This window comes from Scyliorhinus torazame, chromosome 8 (genome assembly GCF_047496885.1).
Source record: "Scyliorhinus torazame isolate Kashiwa2021f chromosome 8, sScyTor2.1, whole genome shotgun sequence".
Taxonomy (NCBI): Eukaryota; Metazoa; Chordata; class Chondrichthyes; order Carcharhiniformes; family Scyliorhinidae; genus Scyliorhinus; species Scyliorhinus torazame.
In genome coordinates, this window is record NC_092714.1 from 267,799,344 (window position 1) to 267,827,017 (window position 27,674).

The 27,674-nt window shown below is 51.2% G+C and overlaps 1 protein-coding gene across 3 annotated transcripts in view; it reads left to right on the forward strand.

The window, feature by feature from the left end:
- unm_sa1614 (un-named sa1614) overlaps positions 1-27,674 on the forward strand; it is a 448,364-nt gene that overhangs the window by 241,033 nt on the left and 179,657 nt on the right. For all 3 annotated transcript variants that reach the window (XR_011948821.1, XM_072515283.1, XM_072515284.1), the window contains exons 9-10: positions 6,281-6,364; positions 20,203-20,303. Coding sequence is in view for 2 of the 3 variants with exons in the window: in XM_072515283.1 (XP_072371384.1) it covers positions 6,281-6,364; positions 20,203-20,303 (185 nt within the window). In the remaining variant the exon portion in view is untranslated. The remainder of the gene's footprint in view (positions 1-6,280; positions 6,365-20,202; positions 20,304-27,674) is intronic.

A 27,674-nucleotide genomic window follows, 5' to 3' on the forward strand; every position in this document is an offset into this window, starting at 1 on the left:
GGTTGGTACTGCAGGGCCCCTCCTGATCGGTCCAGGCATCTGAAGCGTATCTTCAGCAGCCCGAAGCACCGCTCCACCACACCCCTGGTTGCTGCATGTGCCTCGTTGTATAGGCTCTCCGCGTTGGTGTGAGGCCTCCGTATTGGCGTCAGCAGCCATGACCTCAATGGATAGCCCTTGTCGCCCAGCAACCAGCCCCTCAGCTGGGGGGGGGGGCATCCATCGAACATTGCAGGGATGAACGACTGTGCCAGAATGTAGGCATCATGCACGCTGCCGGGATACTTTGCACACACGTGCATGATCTTCATGGAGTATGCGCCCTTTCTGTTCATGAACACTTCCCTGCTGTCTGTAGGCGGGCGCATGGGGACGTGCACACCATGGATGACACCCTGGACCATCGGTATCCCGGCCACCTTGGCGAATCCACGTGCCCGTGCTTCCTGCTGTGCTCGGTCCTCGGGGAATTGAATATACCTGTCCGCGATGGCGTACAAGGCGTCGGTGACGGCCCTGATGCACCTGTGGACCGATGCCTGTGATATCCCGCATAGGTCCTCGCTCGGCGCCTGGAAGGAACCGGTCGCATAAAAGTTTAGAGCCACCGTCACCTTGACGGAGACTGGTATCGCATGTCCTCCTCCCATTCCACGTTGTGCGAGGTGCGCCACGAGCTGGCGTTTAAATGCAACCGTCTCCCTGCTGAACCGTAGTCTCCTCCTGCATGTGATGTCCGTTAGGGCCTCGAACGACATTCTGTCACGGTACACCCTTGGCCTTGCTGGACGCCTGTGGCGCCCTGGCACCACCATCAGTGGATCCTCCTGCTCCTCCTCCTCCTCCTGCTCCCCCCCCAAGCACTTCCTCTGCATTCCTCGTCGTCTGGCGGTCAATTTTCCCCATGGCATCCCCCTGTACATTCGGGTCCTGAGCGCTTGCGGCCTGCGCGGCGACGACGGGCCACTCCACGGCCATCCCCTCTGCTGCACCGGCGACCGCTGCATCTGCAGCCACTGTGGGCTGTCCGACTCTACGCTGCCGGATGGCAAACTCCAGAGCTGCTGCTCCAACCACGGCAGTGAACATCACTGTCTGGTTGGCATACATGGTGACCTGCAGGAGGGTGGTGGGGGACAGAGAAACGACATGTTACACAGAGGTTCTTCCATACCTCGTCAGCCGGGCTGCATGGGATACCTGTGTGTCCCGGTGGCCTGGTCGCGCTGCAGACACGCAGCCAGCCTAACACCTGGTTACTGCCTGCGCCCAACGGTCAGTTCACACCGTACTGCTCACCAGTGTGCCACTCTCCTGTGCCCATCAGCCACACGCACCCTGCGGCCGTGTCCTCCTCACCGTCCTGCCATATCAGGGCGGCTGACCTGTGGCATCCGCGGATGGACGATACCATCCACACTCTCCCTCACCCCCCTCCCACCTGCACTCTCTCCCACCCCCCCCCACCTGCACGCTCATCCACACACCCCCAACTGCACACTCTCCCGCACCCCCCCTCCCACCTGCATGCTCTCCCACCCGCCCCCCCCTCCCACCTGCACACTCTCCCACACACTCCCTCCCATCTGCACACTCTCCCACACCCCCCCACCTGCACACTCTCCCACCCCCCCACCTGCACACTCTTTCCCCCCCCCCCACCTGCACACTCTCCCTTCCCCCCCCCACCTGCACACTCTCCCACCCCCCGCCCACCTGCACACTCTCCCGCACCCCCCTCCCACCTGCACACTCTCCCACCCTCCCCCCACCTGCACACTCTCCCACCCTCCCCCTACCTGCACACTCTCCCACCCCCCACCTGCACACTCTCCCGCACCCCCCTTTGGCCGCAGCCTTCTCGGGTAAGCTGACCTGGTCTCCAGGTGCTGCGGAACAGTCCGCTCACCTCCTCCCTGCTCAACGTCAGCCAGCACGACTGACTGACGACTTTAAAAAGCAGGTGTGAACAGCAACGGCGTGAACTGGGGTCACGCCGTCGGGACTTCGGCCCATCTGGGCCTGAGAATAGCAGGGGTGCCGGTGAATCGCCGTTTTTGGGTGTCTCGGGCGATTCTCCGGCCTGCAGCGCGGAGCTCGACGGGGCCGTTCTCGCCGCTTGGGAGAATCGCGTGAGGGCGTCGGACCGGCGCGCAGGAAATTTTGGCGGCCCAGGCGATTCTCCAAACCGGTGCGGAAGTGGAGAATCGCGGCCATGGGGCGGGGTTCTCCACTCCCACGCCGAAGTGGCCGCGCCGTCGTGAACGCCGTCGAGGTTCACGACGGCACGGAACGGCCCCGGTCCCGACCGATTCAGGCCCTGACAATGGGCCAGTATCGGGGCCGCGTCATCTACACGCGCCAGGCCTTGTCGCCCGCGTAAAAGTGGCGCCGCATAGATGACGCGGCCGGCGCCGCATAACGGACATCATCCGCGCATGCGCGGGTTGGCCGGTGCCAACCGGCGCATGCGTGGTTGCCGTCCTGTCCAAATCCGCCCCGCAAGAAGATGGGGGACGGATCTTGCGGGGCCGCGGAAGAAAGGAGGTCCTCCTTCAGAGAGGACGGCCCGACGATCGGTGGGCACCGATCGCGGGCCACCCCACATTCCAGGTGAAGCCCGGTGCAGGATCCCCCTCGCCCCCCCACAAGCCGCCCCCCCCCCCCAGCGTTCACGCACCGCCCACGACTGCAGCGACCAGGTGTGGATGGCGCCGGGGGGAACCCGCCTATTTGGCCTGGCCGCTCGGCCCATCCGGGCCTCTGAATAGCGGGGGTGCCGGAGAATCGCCATTTTCGGTTTCTCCGGCCTGCGGCCCGCGAAACTCGACCAGGCCGTTCCCACCACTTGGGAGAATCGCGGGAGGGCGTCAGACCGGCGTCCCTGGAAATGTTGGCGGCCCAGGCGATTCTCCCAACCGGCGTGGGAGTGGAGAATCGCGCCCATGGTGTTTGGTGAAAAGGAACAAGAACTTTAGACTCTTCATTTCACAGCCACTAAAATGTCTAACATGAAATACTTTGCCTCAGGATTGCTAGTAGAAATGAGCAGAAATTTTGAACATGGACTAGTTGGGCCAATGGCTTGTTTCTGTCCAGTATATCCGATGTAATTCCATATGTTGCCAAGTGTGAGGCTATCCATTTTGGGAGGAATAACAGCAGAATGGATTATTATTTAAATGGTAAGATGTTAAAACATGCTGCTGTGCAGAGGGACCTGGGTGTGCTGGTGCACGAGTCGCAAAAAGTTGGTGTGCAGGTGCAACAGGTGATTAAGAAGGCTAATCGAGTTTTGTCTTTCATTGCTAGAGGGATGGAGTTCAAGACTAGGGAGGTTATACTGCAATTGTATAGGGTGTTGGTGAGGCCGCATCTGGAGTATTGTGTTCAGTTTTGGTCTCCTTACCTGAGAAAGGACATATTGGCACTGGAGGGAGTGCAGAGGAGATTCACTAGGTTGATCCCAGAGCTGAGGGGATTATATAATGACGAGAGGTTGAGTAGACTGGGACTGTACTCATTAGAGTTTAGAAGGATGCGGGGGGATCTTATTGAGACATATAAAATTATGAAGGGAATAGATAGGATAGATGCGGGCAGGTTGTTTCCACTGGTCGGGGAAAGCAGAACTAGGGGGCATAGCCTCAAAATAAGGGGAGGTAGATTTAGGACGGAGTGTAGGAGGAACTTCTTCACCCAAAGGGTTGTGAATCTCTGGAATTCCTTGCCCAGTGAAGCAGTTGAGGCTCCTTCTTTAAACGTTTTTAAGAAAAAGATAGATGCCTTTCTAAAGAATAAAGGGATTCGGGGATATGGTGTACGGGCCGGAGAGTGGAGCTGAGTCCACAAAGATCAGCCATGATCTCACTAAATGGCGGAGCAGGCCCGAGGGGCCAGGTGACCTACTCCTGTTCCTAATTCCTATATACTTAAAGAATAAGAAAGAAAGAAAAATTAACTTGTGTTCAATTTTTCTAGACCTCAGAATATCCTGAAATACTGCACAGCCAGTGAGTTCTTTTTGAAGTGCGGTCACTTATTTAGGCAAATGTTGCAGCCCAATATGTGTCATTCAAGGACCCACAAACATAGGGAAAAATAATGACCAGACAATCTGTTTTGTAACTGATGGTTGAAGAATGAATTCTGGCAAGGATGCCTGAAGAACTCTGCTTTTGCCTAAAAAAAAGTGCAGTAGAATCTTGGATCCACAAACCAAAACTTTACCTGCCCCTTTTCTTTACAGAAAGTGTGTATACGGATTTACGAAAGTTATTTAACAAAGTACCACATAATAAATTTGTTAGTGAAATTAAACCACATGGGATTAAAGGGATTGTGGCAGAATTAATGCAGAATTGACAAAGTGACAGAAACCCAGAGTAGTGGTGAATGTTATTTTTCAGACTGGAGGCAGGTGTATAGTGCTATTCTCCCATGGATCGGTATTAAAAACAATTTGATATCTATTAATGACTTGAACTTGGGTATACAGGGCATAATTTCAAAACTTTCAGGTACAAAACTTACAGATGTTGTAAACAATCAGGAGGATAGAAACAAACTTCAAGAGGAACGGACTGGTGAAATGTACAGCAGACGTGTGGCAGATGAAATTTTATGCAGAGAAGTGTGAAGTGATACATTTTTTGGAAGATTAAAAAATAAAGAGCACTATATCACAGGAACAGGCCCTTCGGCCCTCCAAGCTTTTGCCGATCGTGATGCTTGTCGAATCTAAAGTCGAGGGCAGCACCGTAGCATAGTGGATAGCACAATTGCTTCACAGCTCCAGGGTCCCAGGTTCGATTCCGGCTTGGGTCACTGTCTGTGCGGAGTCTGCACATCCTCCCCGTGTGTGCGTGGGTTTCCTCCGGGTGCTCCGGTTTCCTCCCACAGTCCAAAGATGTGCAGGTTAGGTGGATTGGCCATGATAAATTGCCCTTAGTGGCCAAAATTGCCCTTAGTGTTGGGTGGGGTTACTGGGTTATGGGGATAGGGTGAAGGTATTGACCTTGGGTAGGGTGCTCTTTCCAAGAGCCGGTGCAGACTCGATGGGCCGAATGGCTTCCTTCTTCTATGATAATCTATGATAAAGTCTTCTGTATTGCCAGGGTCCATATCCTTCTCTTCCCATCCAATTCATGTATTCGTCAAGGTGCCTCTTAAACGCCGCTATCGTATCTGCTTCTACCGCCTTCCATGGCTGCGCATTCCAGACACTCACCACCCTCCATGTAAAAAACTTGCCTTGCACATCTCTTCTAAACTTTTGCTCTTGCACCGTGTCCCTATGGAATTGACTTTTCTACCCTGGGAAAAAGCGTCTGGCTATCTGCTCTGTCCATGCCACTCATAATTTTGCAAGCCTCTATCAGGACACCCCTCAACCTCCAGTGAAAACTATCCGAGTTTATCCAACCTCTCCTCATAGCTAATACCATCCAGATCAGGCAACATCCTGGTAAATCTCTTCTATACCCACTCTGGCACCTGTTCGGGTACACAAAGGGAGAATTCAGAATGTCCAAATTACCTAACAGCACATGTTTCAGGACTTGTGGGAGGAAACCAGAGCACCCGGAGGAAACGCACACAGACACAAGGAGAACGTGCAGACTCCGCACTGACAGCGACCCAAGCTGGGAATCGACTGCTAACCACTGAGCTACCCTAACCTTGACCAATGTTCCAATCTGGTTACAGCTAAGTGGATTAGATTAAAACTACCTTGATAAATTATTAAATAGGAAACTAATCTGGGGGCAACATGGTGGCTCAGTGGTTAGCACTGCAGTCTCACGGCGCCGAGGTCCCAGGTTCGATCCCGACTCTGGGTCACTGTCCGTGTGGAGTTTGCACATTCTCCCCGTGTTTGCGTGGGTTTCGCCCCCACAGCCCAAAGATGTGCAGGGTAGGTGGATTGAACATGTTAAATTGCCCCTTAATTGGAATAAATGAATTGGGTACTCTAAATTTTTTTTTTAAATAGGAAACTAATCATTTGAAGTAAAAAGCACAAAATCGGTTGTTACAGCAAAGATCAATTGCTAGAAATTATTTTACAACTTAAAAGCTAAAAAATTGATGATGGGGGTGACTGAAAAAATAACACATGCATGGAAGACAGTTTTATGAGTTATTTGTTTCTGGAACTGAGTAATTTGGTGTTAACCAATAAATAAACTCAAGGAATCTCTTGAAAAATGTGTGGGATGGAAAGAACATATTGCTAAGCAGCAGTTTTAATTAAAAAACTTGTCTTGCACTGTTTCAGATTAAGCTGAACCAGGATGAGGAAAAGAAGCAACTCTGCAGCCTTCGCGATCAGCTCAAACCAGCTTTACAGTTGGACAAAGAGGTAAGTCTCTTTTATTGTCATTAACTTGTCTGGATTTCAGACTTTTAAAAAATAATTTTATGAGGCATTTATGATTTTATAACAATAACAGAAGAAACAGTGTACATACAAATATAAACATAGTGTAAAGGCCGTCTTCCTACCTCACAGGTCCCACCTTTCTTACACACTAATCTAAACTAAACTAAACCCCCCCCTCTCTCTGCTGACGGTTAATTTTCCCCAAAGAAGTCGACAAACGGCTGCCACCTCCGGACGAACCCTGACATTGACCCTCTCAGGGCGAACTTGATTTTCTCCAGACAGAGAAAGCTAGCCATGTCAGTGAGCCAGGTCTCTGACTTTGGGGGCTTTGAGTCCCTCCAAGCTAATAGTATCCGTCTCCGGGCTACCAGGGAGGGAAAGGCCAGAACTGCCCCTTTCTCCGCCTGGATTCCCGGATCGTCTGACACCCCGGAAATTGCCACCTCTGGACTCGGTGCCACCCTTGTTTATAAAACCTTGGACATGACATCCGCAAACCCCTGCCAGAATCTCCTGAGCTTCGGGCATGCCCAGACCATATGGACATGGTTCGCTGGTCCTCCCGCACACCTTGCGCACTTGTCTTCTACCCCAAAGAACCTGCTCATCCGGGCCACTGTCATGTGTGCCCGGTGAACGACCTTAAATTGTATCAGGCTGAGCCTGGCGCATAATGAGGACGTGTTGACTCTATTCAATACATCTGCCCAGAGATCATCCTCTATCTCTCCTCCTATCTCCTCATCCCATTTGTGTTTCAGCTCCTCGGTCTGCGTTTCTCTGACCCCATGAATTTTTTATAAATGTCCGAAACCCTCCCTTCTCCCACCCACATTCTGGAAACTACCCTGTCCTGTATCCCCCTTGGCGGTAGGAGCGGGAAGGTTGAGACCTGCCTGTGTAGGAAATCTTGCGCCTGCAGGTATCTAAACTCATTTCCACCCATCAATTCAAATTTCTCCTCTAACTCCCTCCCCTCGATAAATTGATCTCCTATCCTCTCGATCCCTGCTCTTTGCCATCTCCGAAACTCTCCATCCAGCCTTCCCGGGGCAAACCGATGGTTATTGCAGATTGGAGACCAGACCAATACTCCCCCTGCTCCCACATGCTTCTTCCATTGCCCCCAGACTCTCAGGGTCGCCACCACCACGGGGCTGGTGGAGTACCTTGCCGCCGGGAACGGCAGGGGCGCTGTTACCAATGCCCCCAAACTCGCCCCCCCACCACCCACTTCCTAATCATGGCTATGTTTGCCGCCCAATAATAATGACTGAAGTTCGGCTGCGCCAGCCCGCCCTCCCCCCCGCCCCCCCCCCCCCCCCCCGGCTACGCTCCAGTATTCTCTTTTTTACTCACGGGATCTTACCCACGCATACAAAGCCATAGATCACCTTGTTAACCCGTTTAAAGAAGGCCTGTGGAATAAAGATGGGGAGACACTGAAACACAATCCGGAATCTCAGGAGGACTGTCATTTTCACTGTCTGTACCCTCCCAGCCAGTGATACCAGGAGCATGTCCCATCTTCAGAAGTCTTCCTTCATTTGGTCCATTAGTCGGGTCAAATTTAACTTATGTAACCATTCCCATTCCCGTGCCACCTTGATGCCTAGGTACCGAAAGCTTCCCCCTACCACTCAAAACGGCAGCTCCCCCAGTCGCCTCTCCTGCCCTCTTGCCTGGATCGCGAACATCTCCCTTTTTCCCATGTTCAATTTATAATCCGAAAACCGGCCAAATTCCCCAGAATCCTCATAATTTCTCCCATCCTTTCCAGTGGGTCAGAGACACATAGGAGCAGGTCATCTGCGTATAGCGAGACTCTGTGTTCCACCCCTCCCCGAACCAGCCCCTTCCAGCTCCTTGAGGCTCTCAGCGCAATTGCCAGCGGCTCTATGGCCTGCGCAAACAGCAGTGGGGAGAGGGGGCATCCCTGTCTCATCCCCTGGTGCAGCCTAAAAGAGCCCAATGTCAACCTGTTCGTCCATACACTCGCCACAGGCGCCTGATACAGCAGCCTAACCCAGTCGATGAAGCCCCGTCCAAACCAAACTGCTCCAGCACCTCCCACAGATAGGTTCATTCCACCCGATCAAATGCCTTCTCTGCGTCCATTGTGACAACTACTTCTACGTCCCTACCCTCTGGAGGTATCATGATCACATTCAGCAGCCTTCTAACGTTGGCCGCCAACTGCCGGCCCTTAACAAATCCCGTCTGGTCCTCCCCAATCACGTCCGGAACGCAGTCTTCGATCCTAGAGGACAAGATTTTGGCCAACAGTTTGGCGTACACATTTAATAAGGAGATCGGTCTGTAGGACCCGCATAGCTCCGGGTCCTTATCCCCCTTCAGGATCAGTGAGATAGTGGCCTGTGACATCATCGGGGGAAACACCCCTCGCTGCCTTGCCTCATTAAATGTCCTCATCAGCAGCGACCCCAGCATCCCAGAGAACTTTTTGTAAAACTCCATTGGGTGCCCGTCCGGTCCCAGGGCTTTACCCGACTGCATGGCCTTCAGCCCTTCTGCTATTTCTTCCATCCCGATCGGGGCCTCCAGCCCCTCTACCAACCCTTCGTCAACCTTTGGGAACCTCAGAATTACCTCATCCTCTCCGACCCAGCTGGGGGTTCTGACTCATACAGTCTGCTATAAAACTCCTTGAACGCCCTATCCACCCCTGCTGAATCCCTGACCAGGTTCCCATCCCTGTCCCTCACTTTCCCAATCTCCCTGGCTGCCTCCCTCTTTCTGAGCTGTTGCGCAAGCAATCTGCTGGCCTTCTCTCCATATTCATATATCTCCCCCCTCACCTTCCTCAGCTGCTCCACCACCTTCCCTGTAGTTAACAAGCCAAACTCCGCCTGTAGCCTCCGTCGTTCCCTTAAAAGCCCTGCCTCTGGGGTCTTCGCATATCTCCAGTCCACCTGAAGTATTTCCCTTATCAGTCGGTCCGTCTCTGCTCTGTCTACCTTCTCCCTGTGAGCCCGTATCGAGATCAGCTCCCCTCTGACCACCGCCTTCAGCGCCTCCCAGACCATTGCAGCTGAGACTTCTTCCGTATCATTAACTTCCAGATAGTTTTGGATACATTTCCTCACCCGGCCGCACACCTCCTCCGCCGCTAATAGTCCGACATCCAATCTCCAATGCGGGCGTTGGCCACCCTACTTACTCACCTGTAGGTCCACCCAGTGCGGGGCATGATCCGAGACCGTGATCGCTGAGTACTCAGTGTCCACTACCCCTGTCAGTAAAGCCCTATTCAAGATGAAAAAGTCGATCCGGGAGTATAGTTTATGCACGTGTGAGTAAAAGGAGAACTCCTTCACTCTCGGCCGCCCAAACCTCCATGGGGGGTCCACTCCCCCCATCTGCTCCATAAACCCCTTTAGCTCCTTTGCCATTGCTGGCACCCTACCTGTCCTTGAGCTTGACCGGTCTAGCCTTGAGTAAATGACTGTGTTGAAGTCCCCCCCCCCCCCATGACCAACTTATGCGAATCCAGGTCCGGGATCTTCCCCAACGTCCTCCTTATGAACTCCACATCATCCCAATTTGGTGCATACACATTCATGAGTACCACCGGCAGCCCTTCCAGCTTCCCACTCACCGGATGTAACGGCCTCCCACATCCGCAACTATTCTTCCCGCCTCGAATGACACTCGCTTATTAATCAGGATCGCGACCCCTCTAGTCTTAGAGCTCAGCCCCGAATGAAATACCTCTCCGACTCATCCTTTCCTTAATCTAATCTGATCGGTTACCCTAAGATGCGTCTCCTGTAACATTGACACGTCCGCCTTCAATCCCCTCAAATGCGGGAACACGCGTTCCCTCTTAACCGGCCCAATTAGCCCTCTAACGGTCCATGTGATCAGCCTGGTTGGGGGGCTTCTCGCCAGGCCCCCCCCCCCAGCCCCCGGCCGATCAGCCGACACCTTTCTTGGGCCAGTCTCCAGCTCGCGGGCCCGCCCCGAAGCAGCCTCCGAACCCCGACCTCCCTTTTGTCCCCCAGCAACAGACCCCATCAGCAGAGCAATCTCGCCCCCTCCCGTCCCCCAAATAACAGCGCTATACAAACCGCCTCCTTCACCAAGCATAACATCTGCTCACCCCCCACTGCGCTTCCGTGAGCCAGCCTGCCCTGCTAGCTTGGTAGCCCCCGCCCACTACGCCAGACATATTCCCACCTATTGTTCCCCCCCCTCCCCGCTCGGCCACACATATCAAAAGAAAATAAACCCAGGCCAGTTGACCGAAAGAAAGACAAAGAAAAGCAAAAACCCCACATCAAAAATTCACACCTCCATCTCCCATCAATACAAATGCAGACTTTAACTTACACAACTTAGCGGCAGCCCCAGGATTAATACAGAAGGCAGTACAGATATAGTCCAAAAACAAAAACTTTTTTAACGTGAACGCTGCAGCAAGGTTCAAACACCTCAGTCCACTACCAGCCCTTTCCTTCTGGTGAAATCCATCTCTTCCTCGGGTGCCTCAGAGTATTAATGTTTCTCTTCATAAGTGACCCAAAGACGGGCTGGATAAAGCAGTCCAAACTTCACCTTCTTCTTGAAAAGATTTGACTTTATTTGGTTGAATCCTGCTCTTCTCCCGGCCACGTCCGTGCTCAGATCTTGGTAGATACGCAGGATGCTGTTCTCCCACTTACAGCTCCGTGTCTGCCTGGTCCACTGTAAAATACGCTCCTTGAAATGAAATGAAATGAAAATCGCTTATTGTCACAAGTAGGCTTCAAATGAAGTTACTGTGAAAAGCCCCTAGTCGCCACATTCCGGCGCCTGTTCGGGGAGGCTGTTACTGGAATTGAACCGTGCTGCTGGCCTGCCTTGGTCTGCTTTCAAAGCCAGCGATTTAGCTACCTGTGGAATCTCACCACCGTCGCCCTCAGGGGTCACCTACGCGCAGCTTCCTCGCTAGCACTCTGTGAGCCCTGTCCACCTCCAGGGGTCGGGTGAACGTCCCATCTCCCATTAGCTTCTCGAACATGCCCGCTACATATGCCCTTGCATCCGCTCCTACGGACCTCTCCGGGAGACCAACTATTCTCATGTTCTGCCGGCGGGATCTATCTCCAGATCCTCCACCTTCACCTGGAGCCTTTTCTGCTGGTGATTCAGCATCCCCACCTCCATCTCAATTGCTGTTTGGTGTTCCTCCTGCTTAGTCAGTGCCTTCTCCACTTTCTGGATCGCCCGATCTTGGGCATCCAGTCTATGTTCCAGCCGCGCGATCAAATCCTTAATCGGGTCCAAGCATTCCTGTTTCTGATTGGCGAAGCCCTCTTGTATGAACTGTATCAACTGCTCCGTTGACCGCTGGGTCGTCGAGCCAGGACTCCGGTCGTCCACTATGCTTTCTCCCGCTGCAGCTTCAACCCAGGCCTTCTCTGTTCGCCTATTTCTTCCTTTGCGAGCACTCCCGGTCCGCCTCTCCATGCACTGATGTGGGATTCCTCCTCACAATTACGTCCACCATCAGTTTTCCGAGAACAAATCGGGGAAAAGGGCCAAAGGTCTGACCCGAGCAGGAGCCACCAAATGTGCGACCTACTCCTTCATGGCCACCGGAAGTCTGGTTTTCGGGCTTTTATGTAATACAGTGCATCCATAGTCCACTTTATGCTTTGACCACAGTGCTCAGAAAACATTTAACTAACTGTGCAGGTTTCAAGATTTTTTCAGGAAGAATGTTTTATTTACATAAGGGAAGCTAGCCTATGTGTGCTATTCAAATCATAGTTCAAAATATGCTGTAGCCTTCTAGTACCTGCGTTATTTGTATTTGAATGCAGTTCCATGAATTAATCTATAAATAGTACAATGAGAGATACCTTGTGATGTGAATGCAGAAACCAGCATTTATGACTCCAAACTCCTGTCAAGAAACAACAGAGATAAGCTCTAAAATCGATGATTAACGTAAACAAGAATTTAGTCAGGATAACTTGAGATACATTGCTCTGATATCAAATTTAGATTGGCTGAAATAGCCAACTCAGGGTTTCTTCATCAATAGCTAAATTCCACAGAAGCACACATTGGCCACATTATTTAAGGACAGGTATCTGCCACTTACAGTTTAGCGGTAAGAGAGAGCGTGTATATCTGGAATCTTGATAAATATGCATCCAATTCACAGCTGTCTAACTTGGGGAGGGATATTAGCACGCTCTTCTAAGAGCAACTGTCTGATCAGCGAATTCCAAGCCTCTGCCGTTCTTTGTAATTATTTCATGTGATGTGGGCGTTACTGGCTAGGCCAGAATTTTTATTGTTCATCCCTACTTGCTTTTGAGAAGCTTGTGGTGAGTTGCAGTCCATGTGGTATTGGTGCATCCATCGTGCTGTTAGGAAGGGAGTTCCAGGATTTTGACCCAGGAATGACGATGTATTTAAAAGTCAGGAAAGTGTGTGACTTGGAGTGGTGGTGTTCATAGAATCATAGAACTTACAGTGCAGAAGGAGGCCATTCGGCCCATCGAGTCTGCACCGGCCCTTACAAAGAGCACTCTACTGAAGCCCACGTATCGACCCCATCCCCGTAACCCAGTAACCCACACTTAACATTTTCTGGACACTAAGGGCAATTTAGCGTGGCCAATCCACCTAACCCGCACATCTTTGGACTGTGGGAGGAAACCCACGCAGACACTGGGAGAACGTGCAGACTCCGCACAGTGTTCCCATTCATCTGCTCCCCTTGTCCTACTAGGTGGCACAGGCTGCGGGTTTGGAAGGTGCTCTGTCGAAGGAACCTTGGTAAGTTGCTGCATATCCAAGCTTGTGCTGCTATGTTCCATTGCTGAGCATAATATGGAAAGTAACAGTTTTGTTTTTATTATAAATAATTTAAAGGGATTCCATCTTCATTAGGTTCTTTTTTTGGAAAGAATGTGTTCATCCACATACAGACATAGCATAATATACATTAAAAGATAGTGCTGTTATGCTAAATATATCTTATGCTATTGTGGCTCGCAATTAATGGAGCTCTTCTGGGGTTTTTTTTTAACTTCCGAAACAATTTTTGGCCCCAATCCTCCAGTCTCTGGATCATCGTGAACAAAGATGCACTATGGGATTTCTCCGATATCCCAACACAATGACTGCATGGGAATTGCCCGTGAATGTAAACTTCTGATGCGTACTGACCCATCAGAATAACCCCGGGCCCCTCTGAAAAACTCTCAAACTCTTGAGTCAGAGTTGGAGACTTTGGACAGATCTGACTTACTTATCGGGATAGTTACCCCGGAAATATTAGGTAGAGAAATCCTAGTCTGAATGCTGGATGACCAAACAACTGACCCCCTAGTCATTCATACTGATCTCTGACCCCACCACTCATCGCCAACCCAACATGAACTGACCATATGACCGACTCTCCCCATAATATGTCATCCTGGCCCGACCCTATTCTCTACGTCCCCCTGAATTTCTCCTAACATGACCAGACTTCACCACCCTATGCAGCTGCCACTCTCAATCCGCTCAATTACAATTCCATATTAAAGTTCAAATTTGAAATGAATTTAACATGAAATTCTATAGTGCGCTCAAAGATATCCAGTACATATCCACGTGCTGTCAAAGCTATATCGGTTGATGGGGAGAGATCCGCTGCAGTCTGTGGGTTGGGGGGGGGGGGGGGAGGGGTGGCTGCTGGTTGTGCTACATGAGTCATAGGTTACAAAGAAAAACATAAAAGTATCTAATAAAAACAGTGTCTGCTTTTTCTAATGTTAGCTCAGTTTTATGATGTTTAAAAGCTATTGAAATTCAGAAATATGGAAAATAAACTCTGTGGGTGCAACGGCAGGTGGGAGGGGGAATTTGGCAGGTGGCATAAAATTTGTTTTTACGCTGACGTGTATTTACAGTGGGATCTTCCACTGCTGCCTGCCGTGGGGGCTGCGTGAAACTCCGTTGGTTCCCACTAATAGGATGCAGAGGAAGGTCCGACCATCTATACCAAATTCTCTGTGCTCCAGTGGGAAAATACACCAGTGCAAAACACATCTGGAACAACGAGGCATACAAATGTCAGGACACGCATGAACAATGCCTACAGCTGCCTCTGGAGTTCAGGAACCACGGGCGAAATTCTCCCCCAACGGCGCGATGTCCGCCGACTGGCGCCAAACACGGCGCCAATCAGACGGGCATCGCGCCGGCCCAAAGGTGCGGAATGCTCCTCAATGTTGGGGCTAGGCCGACGCCGGAGGGATTTCCGCCCCGCCAGCTGGCGGAAATGGCGTTTGTTGCCCCGCCAGCTGGCGCGGAAATGCGGCGCATGCGCGGGAGCGTCAGCGGCCGCTGACAGTTTCCCGGCGCATGCGCGGGAACGTCAGAGGCCGCTGTCAGTTTCCCGCGCATGCGCAGTGGGGAGAGTCTCTTCCGCCTCCGCCGTGGTGGAGGCCGTGGCGGAGGCGGAAGGGAAAGAGTGCCCCCACGGCACAGGCCCGCCCACGGATCGGTGGGCCCCGATCGCGGGCCAGGCCACCGTGGGGGCACCCCCAGGGGTCAGATCGCCCCGCGCCCCCCCACCCCCAGGACCCCGGAGCCCGCCCATGCCGCCTGTTCCCGCCGGTAAATACCAGCTTTGATTTACGCCGGCGGGACAGGCAATTTCTGGGCGGGACTTCGGCCCATTCGGGCCGGAGAATCCAGCGGGGGGTCCCGCCAGCCGGCGCGGCCCGATTCCCGCCCCCGCCCAATCTCCGGTACCGGAGACTTCGGCGGGGGCGGGATTCACGGCGGCCTACGGCCATTCTCCAACCCGGCGGGGGGTCGGAGAATGACGCCCCAGATTCCTAGACCCCATAATACCACAGCAGTGGATGGAGCATCTACAGGTGGACCTTCCAGATTCTGTGTCCTGCAGGGGGTCTATTTTCTGGCCTGTCCCCAGAGATCCATCTCCATTTTCAGGATGTCCATCTTCATTCTTCAATAATGGGTCAGTGATGTTGGGCGCCCTTTTCATATGATGCCTGGATCGGATGACGGACTACGCACCATCATGGAATATGGCACAAAACACCCGGTTGTTTAATTAATGTGGTCGGAGCTGGTAGATTAGGCGTGTTTTCCCAATAGCCGCCACAGCATTCACATTTCTGCATCATTCCTGATCCAGGGTGGGATAAAGGGCCCTAATATGTTTGAAATTTGCTGACTGAGGGGAATTGCAGTCAGTTGTTTGTTGTTTCATTATAGATAGCTTGAGGCATTTTTTCAAAAAATATCCTTTCAACAGTACTGCAGCTCCCTGAGACATATTGACAACAGTTGTCAGCCTTTAGGGGGATGTGTGAAACCACCAGCCCACACCTTCACTTATCTCAGCGCACACCCTCTTCCTGAAACCCCCGCCCTTGGCAGCATGGAACCTCATTGTACCTTTCACACTGGCCACTAGTGTGAAATCGCTGTCAGGAGCTGACAGAGGGCAGGAGCGGATTTCACATCCATTGTTGCCGATTGCATTCATCAGACAAGCTAAAAATTCAGACCTATATTTATTGGCTTTAGTATATACATTGTTTCTTGATGCAATCTGTGCAGAATTATTACACAGCAGGGATACAATCAATGTTTTAGGTCATAACATTTCCATACATCACAAACCTAATTGCACAGCTAATACAAATAATTTGAATGATAACATTGTGTTCCTGTCCTTATAGGTTTTTGCACAAATAAGTCAAATCAATTTAATAAATTAGATTTAATTCACATATCAAATTTGAATTCAAGTGCAGGATTGTCCTAATAACAGCTGATACTAATGGAGACAGTGCAATAAAATGGAATATGCAGATAGGTGTTCAGTTGAATTTGAAACATTCATGCAAAGGAGCAGGCAGGTGGAAAATAATTTTAATGCCAATAAAGGTTGAGTAATAATAATCTTTATTATTGTCACAAGTAGGCTTACATTAACACTGCAATGAAGTTACTGTGAAAATCTCCCAGTCTCCACATTCCGGCGCCTGTTCAGGTACACTGAGGGAGATTTCAGAATGTTCAATTCACCTAACAGCACGTCTTTCAGGACTTGTGGGAGGAAACCGAAGCACCCGGAGGAAACCCACGCAGACACGGAGAGAACGTGCAGACTCCGCACAGACAGTGACCCACACCGGGAATCGAACCTGGGACCATGGCGCTGTGAAGCAACAGTGCTAACCATTGTGCTACCATGCCGTCTGAAACGTGCAACCGAAGTACAACTTTAATGGGATACCATTAGTACAAGGTGACTGAATGAGATTGATAGTCAACCGGCTGGATTCTCCGTTCCCCGACGCCGAAATTGCATTAGTTGACGGAGAATCCGTTTTGGCGCCGAAATCAGGAGCGGCGCCGGTTTCTTAATTCTCCGCCCCCTGAAAAGCGGCATACTCCAGCAGTAAGCTGCACCGATTATCCACCACCTCAGGCCATTGCCTGAGGCCTGCGCTGCGATGCTCCGCCCCCGAACGGCCGAATTCCCGACGGAATGAATTACGTGTGCTCACACCGTCCGGGAAGCTCACTTGGTGGCTGCGGACTCAGTCCATGGCCGCCACAGTTGGGGGAGGACCGTTCGACGGGGAGGGGGAGCTCCATTCGGGACTGGCGGCGGGCGGTCCGGGACGCGTGAGTGGCCAATGGGGTCACTACTTTGGCGGTGCAGGTCCTCGGGCTCAGTCCACCATGGAGCACTGCACAGCCGCTGCAGGCCGCCGCCGTGTGCATGCGTAGCCTCTGAACCGGACGTTCTGGGGGCCGTATTGGCAGCTAGAGCTGCGACCCTCCCTGCTAGCCCCCAGCAAAACGGGGTATCGGCCACCTTTTGATGCCATTTCCGTCAAAAAAGACCACCGTTTTCACCGGGGTAGGGACTTTGGATTCTCCAAAACGGAGAATCCAGCCCAACACATTTCTGGCCACAGCAATATAATGAAAGTAAAAAGGTTAACCAACATCTGGGATGTGTAGACAGAGTGGAGAGGTTATACAAGATATTGGTCAGACCAAGGTGACAATTCAGTCACCACCTTCAAAAGGGATGTGCTAGCTGTGGAAAGGATGCAGGAAAGAGCAACAAAAGTGATATTGGATTTAAGTGTGTGACTTTTTTAAGTTTCAGAAACTAATTTCCGAAAGACTAAAGAAGGCAGGAAAGGGAAGCGTCATTTAAGTACACAGTGCAAAAAATGGCTTTGACAAGTTCAACTCTGTATATGATTTAGTGTTGGTCTAACCTCCACCTGGCTGTCAAGTTGCATTGTTTCCATTCATAATTTTCTACGTTCCCATGTTTATGTAGTTGATTTTCCTGCAGGCTCATTAAACTATTTTGCAACGTTACAACATTGTTTTTCTTTTTGTTTAGTTTATGTGCCCTGATGTTCATTCAGCAGCCCTTCCACTCCTCAAGCTGCCTACTGGTTTCTTTGTTCCCTAGTTCATTTAATTACCTTTGTTTATTTAAGTTGTTTTCCAGTTGGCTGCTGAATTAATTTCAATTTGATTTTGTTATCCTGCTCAGTAGTTCACAACACAACTAGTTATATTTTTTCTATCTTTATGAGTGCTTTAAAAACCTGGATATAGGACATTTTTCTTATAAACTTTCATTTAATTTACAATTACCTCATTTTTCAGTGCACTTTATAGGCCCATAAATTCCTGGTTCCCCAATGAGGGAACTTCAATGATGTGCTGGGGAATCCCTCAAGAAAGTTCCCACGTACGGGTTTATCCGGCATTTGCCAAAAGTGCTACCTTTCTCTGGATAATGGTGCTGGGCTGGGAACCGTCTGTCAGAAGCGATTTTATATCACTAACTTCCAATAGTTCTTCCAGTTTTACCCTGATAGTTTCTCTGAAAGAGAGAAAAAAATGACATCTAACTCCAGAGTAACTCTTTAAATACTCAGACCCAGCTTCGTATGAGACACCCCGAACACACACAAGAAGTCCCCGCCTCAGGGGACCCACAACACCACCCCCACCCCCAGCCATCCCTCCGGACTGCACCCCTCCGGACTGATAGCCAACCCCCCCTTCTGCAGCAACGGCACCCTACCCTCTGGACTAACCCCACCTCTGGTCCAAAATCTCCCCCCTCCTAGAATGTTCCCCCATCCAAACTGACACCCTCCCCCCCCTTCTCTGGTCCGACCTGAACACCCCACGCCTCTTTCTGACCTGAACCCGCTCCCCCCACCCGATCCTCTGACCTGACCCCCTTCAGTCTGACCCCTCCGCCCACCTCGTTGTCTGAACCCACTTAACTTTTAATTGTCGCTTTAAACACCTTTTTTATGGCAGCGTAAAATGGGAGCATTTCCTATGTCTCTGCGTCCTAATTACTCCACGCCGATGCAGTCGACGCTCTTCACTGCTCCTATTCTCACCCACCCTGAGTGAGGAAGGTTGGGCGAGACATGGGGCGCGATTCTCCACTCCCACGCCGGTTGGGAGAATCGCCTGGGCCGCCAAAATTTCCGGGGACGCCGGTCCGACGCCCTCCCACGATTCTCCCAAGCGGCGGGAACGGCCCGGTCGAGTTTCGCAGGCCGCAGGCCGGAGAATCGCCGCAGACACCCAAAATGGCGATTCTCCGGCACCCCCGCTATTCTGAGGCCCGGATGGGCCGAGCGGCCAGACCAAAACGGCGGGTTCCCCCCGGCGCCGTCCACACCTGGTCGCTGTAGTCGTGGGCGGTGTGTGAACGCTGGGGGGGCGGCCTGTGGGGGAGCGAGGGGGGATCCTGCACCGGGCTTCACCTGCAATGTGGGGTGGCCCGCAATCGGTGCCCACCGATCGTCGGGCCGTCCTCTCTGAAGGAGGACCTCCTTCCTTCCGCGGCCCCGCAAGATCCGTCCCCCATCTTCTTGCGGGGCGGATTTGAACAGGACGGCAACCACGCATGCGCGGATGACGTCTGTTATGCGGCGCCGGCCGCGTCATCTATGCGGCGCTGCTTTTACGCGGGCGACAAGGCCTGGCGCGGGTAGATGCGCGGCCCCGATACTGGCCCATTGTCAGGGCATGAATCGGTCGGGACCGGGCCCGTTCCGTGTCGTCGTGAACCTCGACGGCGTTCACGATGGCGCGGCCACTTCGGCGTGGGAGTGGAGAATCCCGCCCATGGACTTTGGAATCCAGCGTGGGTAAGTCCGTCGAGAACTGCAATCAGCTGGAGATTGCTGCTGTGAGGAAGTTGTGAGCTTGTTCATCTGTAGGGAAACTTTTCCAATTTTGGCTCAAGTCTCCAGATGTTAGTGACTTGTAGGATCGACTGGGCTGGGTGTGCCTTCATTGTGTCTGATGCCTTAATCGTTGTCGGGCAGTCTCTCTGGTTTTATTCTTATTAGATCTTTTTGTCATGGCTAGATACAACTAAAAGGTTTGTTAGCCATTTTAGAGGGCATGTAAGAGTCAACTACGTTTCCTTTAGTCTGGAGGCACATGTAAGTCAGACTGGGTGAGAATATTCTTCCCTCAAGGACATCAGTGAACCAGATGAGTTTTTAAGAGTAATTCAGTGGTTTCATGGTCATCATTACTCATACTAGCTTTTTATTTCACATTTATTGGATTTGAATGCATAATTCTGGATCATTTGACAAGTCACTGGATCACCAGTCAAGGAACATTACCACTATGGCACCATTCTCTTTAATAATAGACTTTGCTTATTTATTTCTCAAGTGGAATTTTGTATAGTTACTGTATAGTCACTGATGTTATCATTTGTTTATATTTTTCTGTTCCTGCAGGATTCTGTGAGTCGCCAGTCTGTGTACAGCATGCATCAGCTCCAGGGCAATAAGCAATATGGCACTGAAAAAACAGGAATCCTGTATAAGAAAAGTGATGGGTTAGTATGGCTGATCTTCTCATTTACTTAAAGATTGTTTGTCGACAGTATTTTCCTGTGGGATATGCCTTCTGTGTACCCCTGTTCCTTTTGGGATTTAGGCAGAATACATTCTATAGTTTCTGTATTTACTGAATTGTAGCCATAGAAACTAACTGCTCAATGATTCAACAGTAAGCAGTACTCAGCTTGTTTTGCTGTAATGGTTGAGTTGCCTGGGGCACTGACTAGCCATTTATTTGAAGCACAGAAGTCTGTGCAAAGGGAGCTTTTATGCTTTATGGTCTTATATTTCTTGATGTCATGATTTTAGTATTCTTGAACAAAGTAATCGAAGCAAGGTATAGTAAGGATAATCCTAGATGCACCAAGATTGTTGTTGTAGACAAATATATGTAAGTCTGTGTGTGTTTTAAATTTCCTCTCTTTCCATGAAAATATTCCATCCCCCTTACTCTCATGGGTGAATTCATTCCTTACTGGATACATGCCAGTAAACCTTAGATGTTTACCTAAATAACCATTAATCATTATTACAAGAACAAAATATTGCTGGAAATCTGAAATAAAACAAGTGTTGGAAATGCTCAGCAGGTCAGGCAGTATCTATGAAGAGAACAACAGAGTTAACATTTGAAGTCAATGACCTTTCATCAAAACTGGAAAACGTTATGGCCTGTAATATGTTTTAAGTAAGTGCAGAGGAGAGGGCAGCACTGTGATGCATTGGTTAGCACTGCTGCCTCATGACGCCGAGGACCCGGGTCGATCCCTGCTCCCGATCACTGTCCGTGTGGAGTTTGCACATTCTCCCCATGTCTGCGTAGTTCTCACCCCCACAACCCAAAGATGTGCAGGGTAGGTGGATTGGCTATACTAAAATTGCCCCTTAATTGGAAAAAATAATTAGGTACTCTAAATTTATGAAACAAACGTAAGTTCAGAGGCATGGGAAGGAGGAGAGGAAAGTCTATGATAGGGTGGAAGGTAGGAGAGATTAACTGACAAAAGCAGTGATAGCGCAAGGCAAAAGGAGATGTAATGGGGCAAGGTAGAAAGACTAATCTGTCGAGGAGATGTGTAAACTGGAATAGCAGAATCATTATCAGTAGCAGCTGTCCGTAAAAATGAGGGCAGAGGCGATGATCTTAAATTGCTGAAATCAATATTGAATATGAAAGGCTACAAAGTGCCCAATCAAAACATGAGGTGCTGTCCCTCGAGCTTCATTGGAACGGTGTCGGATGTCAAGGACAGAAAGGATAAAGTGGGAGTGAGGTGAAGGAATATAATGACAAATGAGCTTGAGGAGTGGATAGGTTATCATAGGAGGAATGTTCTCATCAGGCTGCTGAAAGGGGAGGGGACGATCATTAAGGTGGAGGTGGTGAAAATGGAAAAGAATGATCCTGATGAATGTGGAGGCAATGATGTCAATGACAACTTATGGTTCTGGGAGGGAGTGGAAGGCGAGAGAGCAGAAGTGCGGCATGGCAGCATAGTGGTTAGCACTGTTGCTTCACAGCTCCAGGGTCCCAAGTTCGATTCCGGGCTTGAGTCACTGTCTGTGCGGAGTCTGTACGTTCTCCCCGTGTCTGCGTGGGTTTCCTCCGGGTGCTCCGGGTTCCTCCCACAAGTCCCGAAAGACGTGCTGTTAAGTAATTTGAACATTCTGAATTCTCCCTCTGTGTACCCGAACAGGCGACTCGTTGCTTTTCACAGTAATTTCATTGCAGTGTTAATGTAAGCCTACTTGTGACAATAAAGATTATTAAGCGTGAGAAATGGGACAGTCAAATCCCCTGTCAGCAATTGTGGAGGAGAATTCAAGAGGGATTGTTTCTTCTGCAACACTCCTTAATCAACGGCAACACCTCCTCCCATTCCCACAGCACCTTCCTTTGCAAGTTCAGGCGATGTAACATCTGCACTTTAGCCTCCTCACTTTTCATCACCTACAGCTCTGCCACCTACTCATTACGTACACTCTCCCACAAACAGCAGTTGAAGCAAGAACAGTTGTTAATTTTAAATGTGAGATAGGTAGATTTTTGTTGAGCAAAGATATTAAGGGATACGGGCCAGAGGCAGGTATATGGAATTAAACCACAGATCAGCCATGATCTCATTGAATGGCGGGGCAGGCTCGAGGGGCTGAATGGCCTATCCCTGTTCCTATGTTCAACCCCAGTCACACCTTCCAGGTGTGTACTTGTACTGTATTTACTGCTCACGATGCAGTTTCTCTAGATTGAGTAAACCAAATGTAGACTTGGTGACCAAAATACAACCATTCAGTTCGCAAGCATGACTATGAGCTTTAGACAGATCATCATTTTAAATCTCTGCATGACTCCCACTCTGACTCTTTATTCTCAACCTCCTGCACTATTCCAATGAAGCTTAATGGTTAAGCCAAAGGAACAATACCTCACCTGTCAATTAGGCACTTTACAACCCTCTGAGCCTACCGTTGATTTCAGAAGTTTCAGATAATAATACCTACCCCTGCACCACCCCCTCCACATATTAGCATGGATAGAGGATTGGCTAGCGAACAGAAACATGGGAGTAGACATAAATGGGTAATTTTCAGACTGGCAAAATGAACGGGAGGAATGCCACAGTGGTCCGTGCAGGGGCCTCAACAATTTACAATTTATATCAGTGACTTACGGGATGGAATTTATGCTTGCTAAATTTGCTAATGACACAAAGAAAGGTAGGAACTAAGTTGTGAAAATGACACAAGGAGCTTGCAAAGGATATAGATAAATTAAGTGAATGGGCAAAAATTTGGCAGATGGAGGACAATATGGAAAATGTGAACTTGTACACTTTGGCAGGAAGAATAGAGAAGCAGAATATTGGGCACGATTGAACAGCCTCGTCACGCTCGACCCGATGACACGGGTCTGCTAAATATCGCGAGAGGCCTCTCGTGAGATTTGCGATGCTCAGAATTCGCGTGATGTTGCGATCTGGATTCCACAATGGCTGGGCGGGATCCAGATTTACATTTACAATGAGCAGTTAGGATTCTCCCAGTGTCCAGGAACGAATGTCCGTGCCTGGGAGACCTCACCGTGGCACCGTTAAGCATTGTCCCACACAAACATGGACCAGGCATAATGGCACCTGGGGGGCAGCACGGTGGCTCAGTGGTTAGAACTGCAGCCTCACGGCGCCAAGGTCCCAGGTTTGATCCCGGGCCTGGGTCACTGTCTGTGTGGAGTTTGCACATACTCTCCGTGTCTGTGTGGGTCTCACCCCCACAACCCAAAGATGTGCAGGGTAGGTGGATTTGCCACGCTAAATTGCCCCTTCATTGAAAAAAATTATAATTGGGTACTCTAAATAAAACAAAAACATAAGGCACTTGGGGGGTGGGGCCTCGCAAGGCATTGGAGGTCCCGGATGGTCGGACACTGGGTAGGGTGGTATTCTTGCACTCCCGCTGCCAACTGGGCACCTTGGCACTTGCATCTTGGCACTGCCACACTGGACCCCTGACAGTGCTACACGGGTACCCTGGCATTGCCAACCTTCCAGGGTGCCCGGGTGTCACTGCCATACTTGCAGAGGTACTGCTAGGGTGCAAGGCTGGCTGTGCCAAGGTGTCACGTTGCCTGTGCCGGGGATCGGGCCCGGGGTTGCCCTGCCCTTATGAAGTGGGATGAGGGGGGGCTCGACGATCCCCTAACAAGTAAGTTGGGTTATTAGAGGGTGTCCGGAGGCCACGGTGGCAGGTCAATAGATTCGGGAGCCATTTTAAAATGGTAAGTGCAGGCCTCGGCAGGGGCCAAGGCCAAAAAAAAGAGTCCTATTTAATAGTGGAGTCGTTCTCGGCGCTGCAGGCTGCAAGAAACATCCCTCTTATCATGCCCAAAACGGACTCTGTTTTTTCCCTGTTAAATCGTGCCCATTATTTGAATGGAGCGAGATTACAGAACTCTGGGTAACAAGGTATGTTGTTAAATAAATCAGGAAAAGTTAGTATGCAGGTACAGCAAACATTTAGGAAGGCAAATAAAAAGTTATAGTTTATTGCCAGGGTAATGGAATGTAAAAGTACGCACGTTTTTCTACAGTTGTTCAGGGCATTTGTGAGATGACAGGTGGGATTCTCCATTGCCCGACGCCGATATTGTAATCAGCCATGCTCCGCCCCTCGCAAATGGTGTCATCGTGTTGCGCGCCGTTGCAACGGCGTTTACATGTCATCGGCTGGCCCTCCCACGACGCTCCGCCCTCAATGGCCAAGTTCCCGATGGCGAGGGACAGGTGTGGACTCAGCAGTCGGGAATCCGGCGTGGCGGCTGCGGACTGTGTCCAGCGCCGCCACACTCAGCCGGGATCCGTGCCGCTGGCCGGGGGGGGGCTTCAGTGAGGGCTTGGGGGACTGGTGCGGGGTGGCCAGGGCGTGGCCTGTGCGGTTGCGGATGGCGGGTCGGGTCTGCGCACAGCCAGCGCCATGTTGTACGGTGCGACCACTGCAGGTCGTTAGCCGTGCACATGCGCGGCCAGGGATACGGCCATTCTCCGGCCGTTTTCAGCGTGAGAGCCAGGTGTTTCACCCAGGGCCACTGCTAGCCCCTCACTGGTCCAGGAATCAGTGAAGGTTCGCCGCTGATTTCTTGGTCGTAAACCTCCCATTAATTCTCCATTCAAGCTGGCACTTAGCCGCTGAAACGGGGAATTTAGCTCCACAAGTTTAAAAATCAAGGGCTGGATTCTCCGGTCGCCCACGCCAAAATTGCGTTCGGCGAACGGCCAGAGAATCCGAGTTCCTGACCAAATTGGGACGCTGCTGCTTTTGCGATGCTCCGCCCCCTCTAAAGCAGCATACTCGGAGAGAATGCCGTGCCACATATCGACGGCCACATGACATTGCCTGAGGCCCGCACCCCGAAACTCCGCCCCTGACCGGCCGAGTACCCGGTGCCGTGAGTCACTCATGGTCTCACCCGTCGAGAACTCGGCGTGGCGGCTGCGGACTCAGTCCAGCGCTGCCACAGCCGGGGGAGGGCCGATCCGCGGACAGGGAGGGACATTATTCGGGGCTGGGGACACTATGGGGTCATGGTCCGGGGCGTGCGAGCCGTCTGAAGGGGGGGGCGGCAGTATTTCTTAGGCCGTGTCTGCGAGTGGCCTCAGCCATGTAGCACAGGCCGCTGCTATGCGCATGCGCAGCCACAGACCCGGCAATTCTCCGGGCCGTATCGGCAGCCGGGTGCTCTATGCTGCCATCCAGCTAGACCCCAGCAAAATGGGAAATCGGTGGCTGTTTTGCGCCATTTTTCCGTTCCCACGCCGGTGTGGGGACATAGCCCCAGAATTGGAGAATCCAGCCCCAGGAGTCTTCCATTTAAGATGGATACGAGGAGAATTGTGTTCTCTCAGAAGGTAGTGAATCTTTGGAACTCTCTTCCTCAGGGTGCAGTGGAGGTTGAGATCATATTTAAGGTGAAGATAGGCAGGTTCCTGTGGGAATATGGAGTTGAGGCCACAATCAGATCAGCCATGATCTTATTGAATGGCAGAGCAGGCTCAAGGGGTTGAATGGCCTACGAATGCTCCTAATTTGTATGTTTGTCTGTTTCTATGTAAACCTGTTACATCTCTAATTTTTGTGGAGAACTCATTGGCCTGAAAAGAAAGGATTTTTCCCAAGGATTTGGATGTGGGGCGTGGGATTGGATAGACTGGGAAAATCGCAGAAAAATTGTTTGTGATATTTCTGGATGTGTTCCCACCCCCTTGTACTTTTCCCAGAGGCAGCTTCATTGTGCTGACAGCAACCCAACCAGCAGCAGCAGGAAGCCAATTAAGGTTCATAAGCAGCCAATTAGCAGCACTTTGCCAGTGCAAATAAGATTTTTCTGGCATCACACCAGATCTCTGCTGGAACTGCAGCTTGTCAGGTAACAAGCCACATGCAGTGCAAGGAGTTGAGCGCCAGGACAAATAAATTCAATCTACCACCTTAAAATGCAAATCTGAAAGTCAAAGGTCCACTACAGGCAGTGACTTTGCAATTTGCATGCAATCCCCTGGAGACTGCAGTAAGGAATGTTGTGTTATGCTTCTTCATGTAGCATAAGCTGCTTCCTTGATGTATGCTCTGACAAAGGAAGGTTCAGACTTGGAGATAGGTTTAACACATTTATTGAACAGTTAACAATTCTCCTAATTGAGTTTGACTCTCCTGCTAATCTTGCTATTGTAACTCAGTCTAATTAACCAGCCTGCTCTAAGCCATGCGGTGGGTGTGATGCTTCCGATCTGCCCCTGTACTTCTCTCTGAGTGTCGCCTGTGGAAAGAGAAAGAGCATGTGTGCGCTGTCCTTTTATATGGGTTGCCCCCTTGTGGTAGTGTCATCTCTGGGTTTCTTGACTGCCCACTGGCCGTGTCCATTATGTGTTCATTAGCTGTATGTTTGCATGTCATGATGTCTTTGGTGCTCCCTCTAGTGTTTACTTAGTCTTAGTGCATTTGCATTAACCTCTTGTGTATTTACAGTGATACATAGCACCACAAGGAATACTTAATTGGATGGTAATGCCGAAGGCAGCCTCTTAATTGTATACCCAGGAGCTGTCCTGCTGCTGAGAATGTGGCTGGGACCTAAAAATGGTTCCTACCGCTGAACGTGTTCTGGATAATTCAGTCTATGAACTCTGTTTCTCAGTTTAGATTGAAAACTGAAAGAGAGTATGGATTAGTGGTGAAGGCACAGGGGGCGCCATTCTCCTCCCCCCCCCCCCCCACGCCGGGTGGGAGAATCGCTGGGGCGCTGCGTGAATCGCGCCACGCTGCCCCGACCCCGCACGCGATTCTCCCACCCAGCGTGGGAAACCAGCGGCGTGCGATTCGCACCGGGCCGCTCGGAGAACCGGCGAGCGGCGATTCTCCGGCCCGATGGGCCGAGCGGCTGCTGCGACACGAAAAGTTCCCGCCAGCGCCGTCCACCCCTGGTCGCTGCCGGCGGGAACTCTGCGGGAATGCTGGGGGGACGGCCTGTGGGGGGGGGGGCTCCTGGACCACAATCGGGGCCCACCGATCGGCGGGCCTACCTCTCCCCCCCCCCCCCCCCCCGGGTCTACCTCCTTCCGCGCGCGGCCCCAGAACACCGGCTCCATGTTGGTGAGGGCCGGCGTGCGTAAGATGTTCCCCGCGCATGCGCAGGATGGCGCGGCCCAACTGCGCATGCGCAGGATTGGGCTGCCCCAACTGCGCATGCGCAGGTTGGCGCGGTGCCCATTTGGTGCCGCGTAAGGACGCTGGAGCGCCGTGAACTGCTCCAGCGCCGTGCTGGCCCCCTGTGGGGACCAGAATAGGTCGTGCCGGGGCCCTGTTCGCGCCATCGT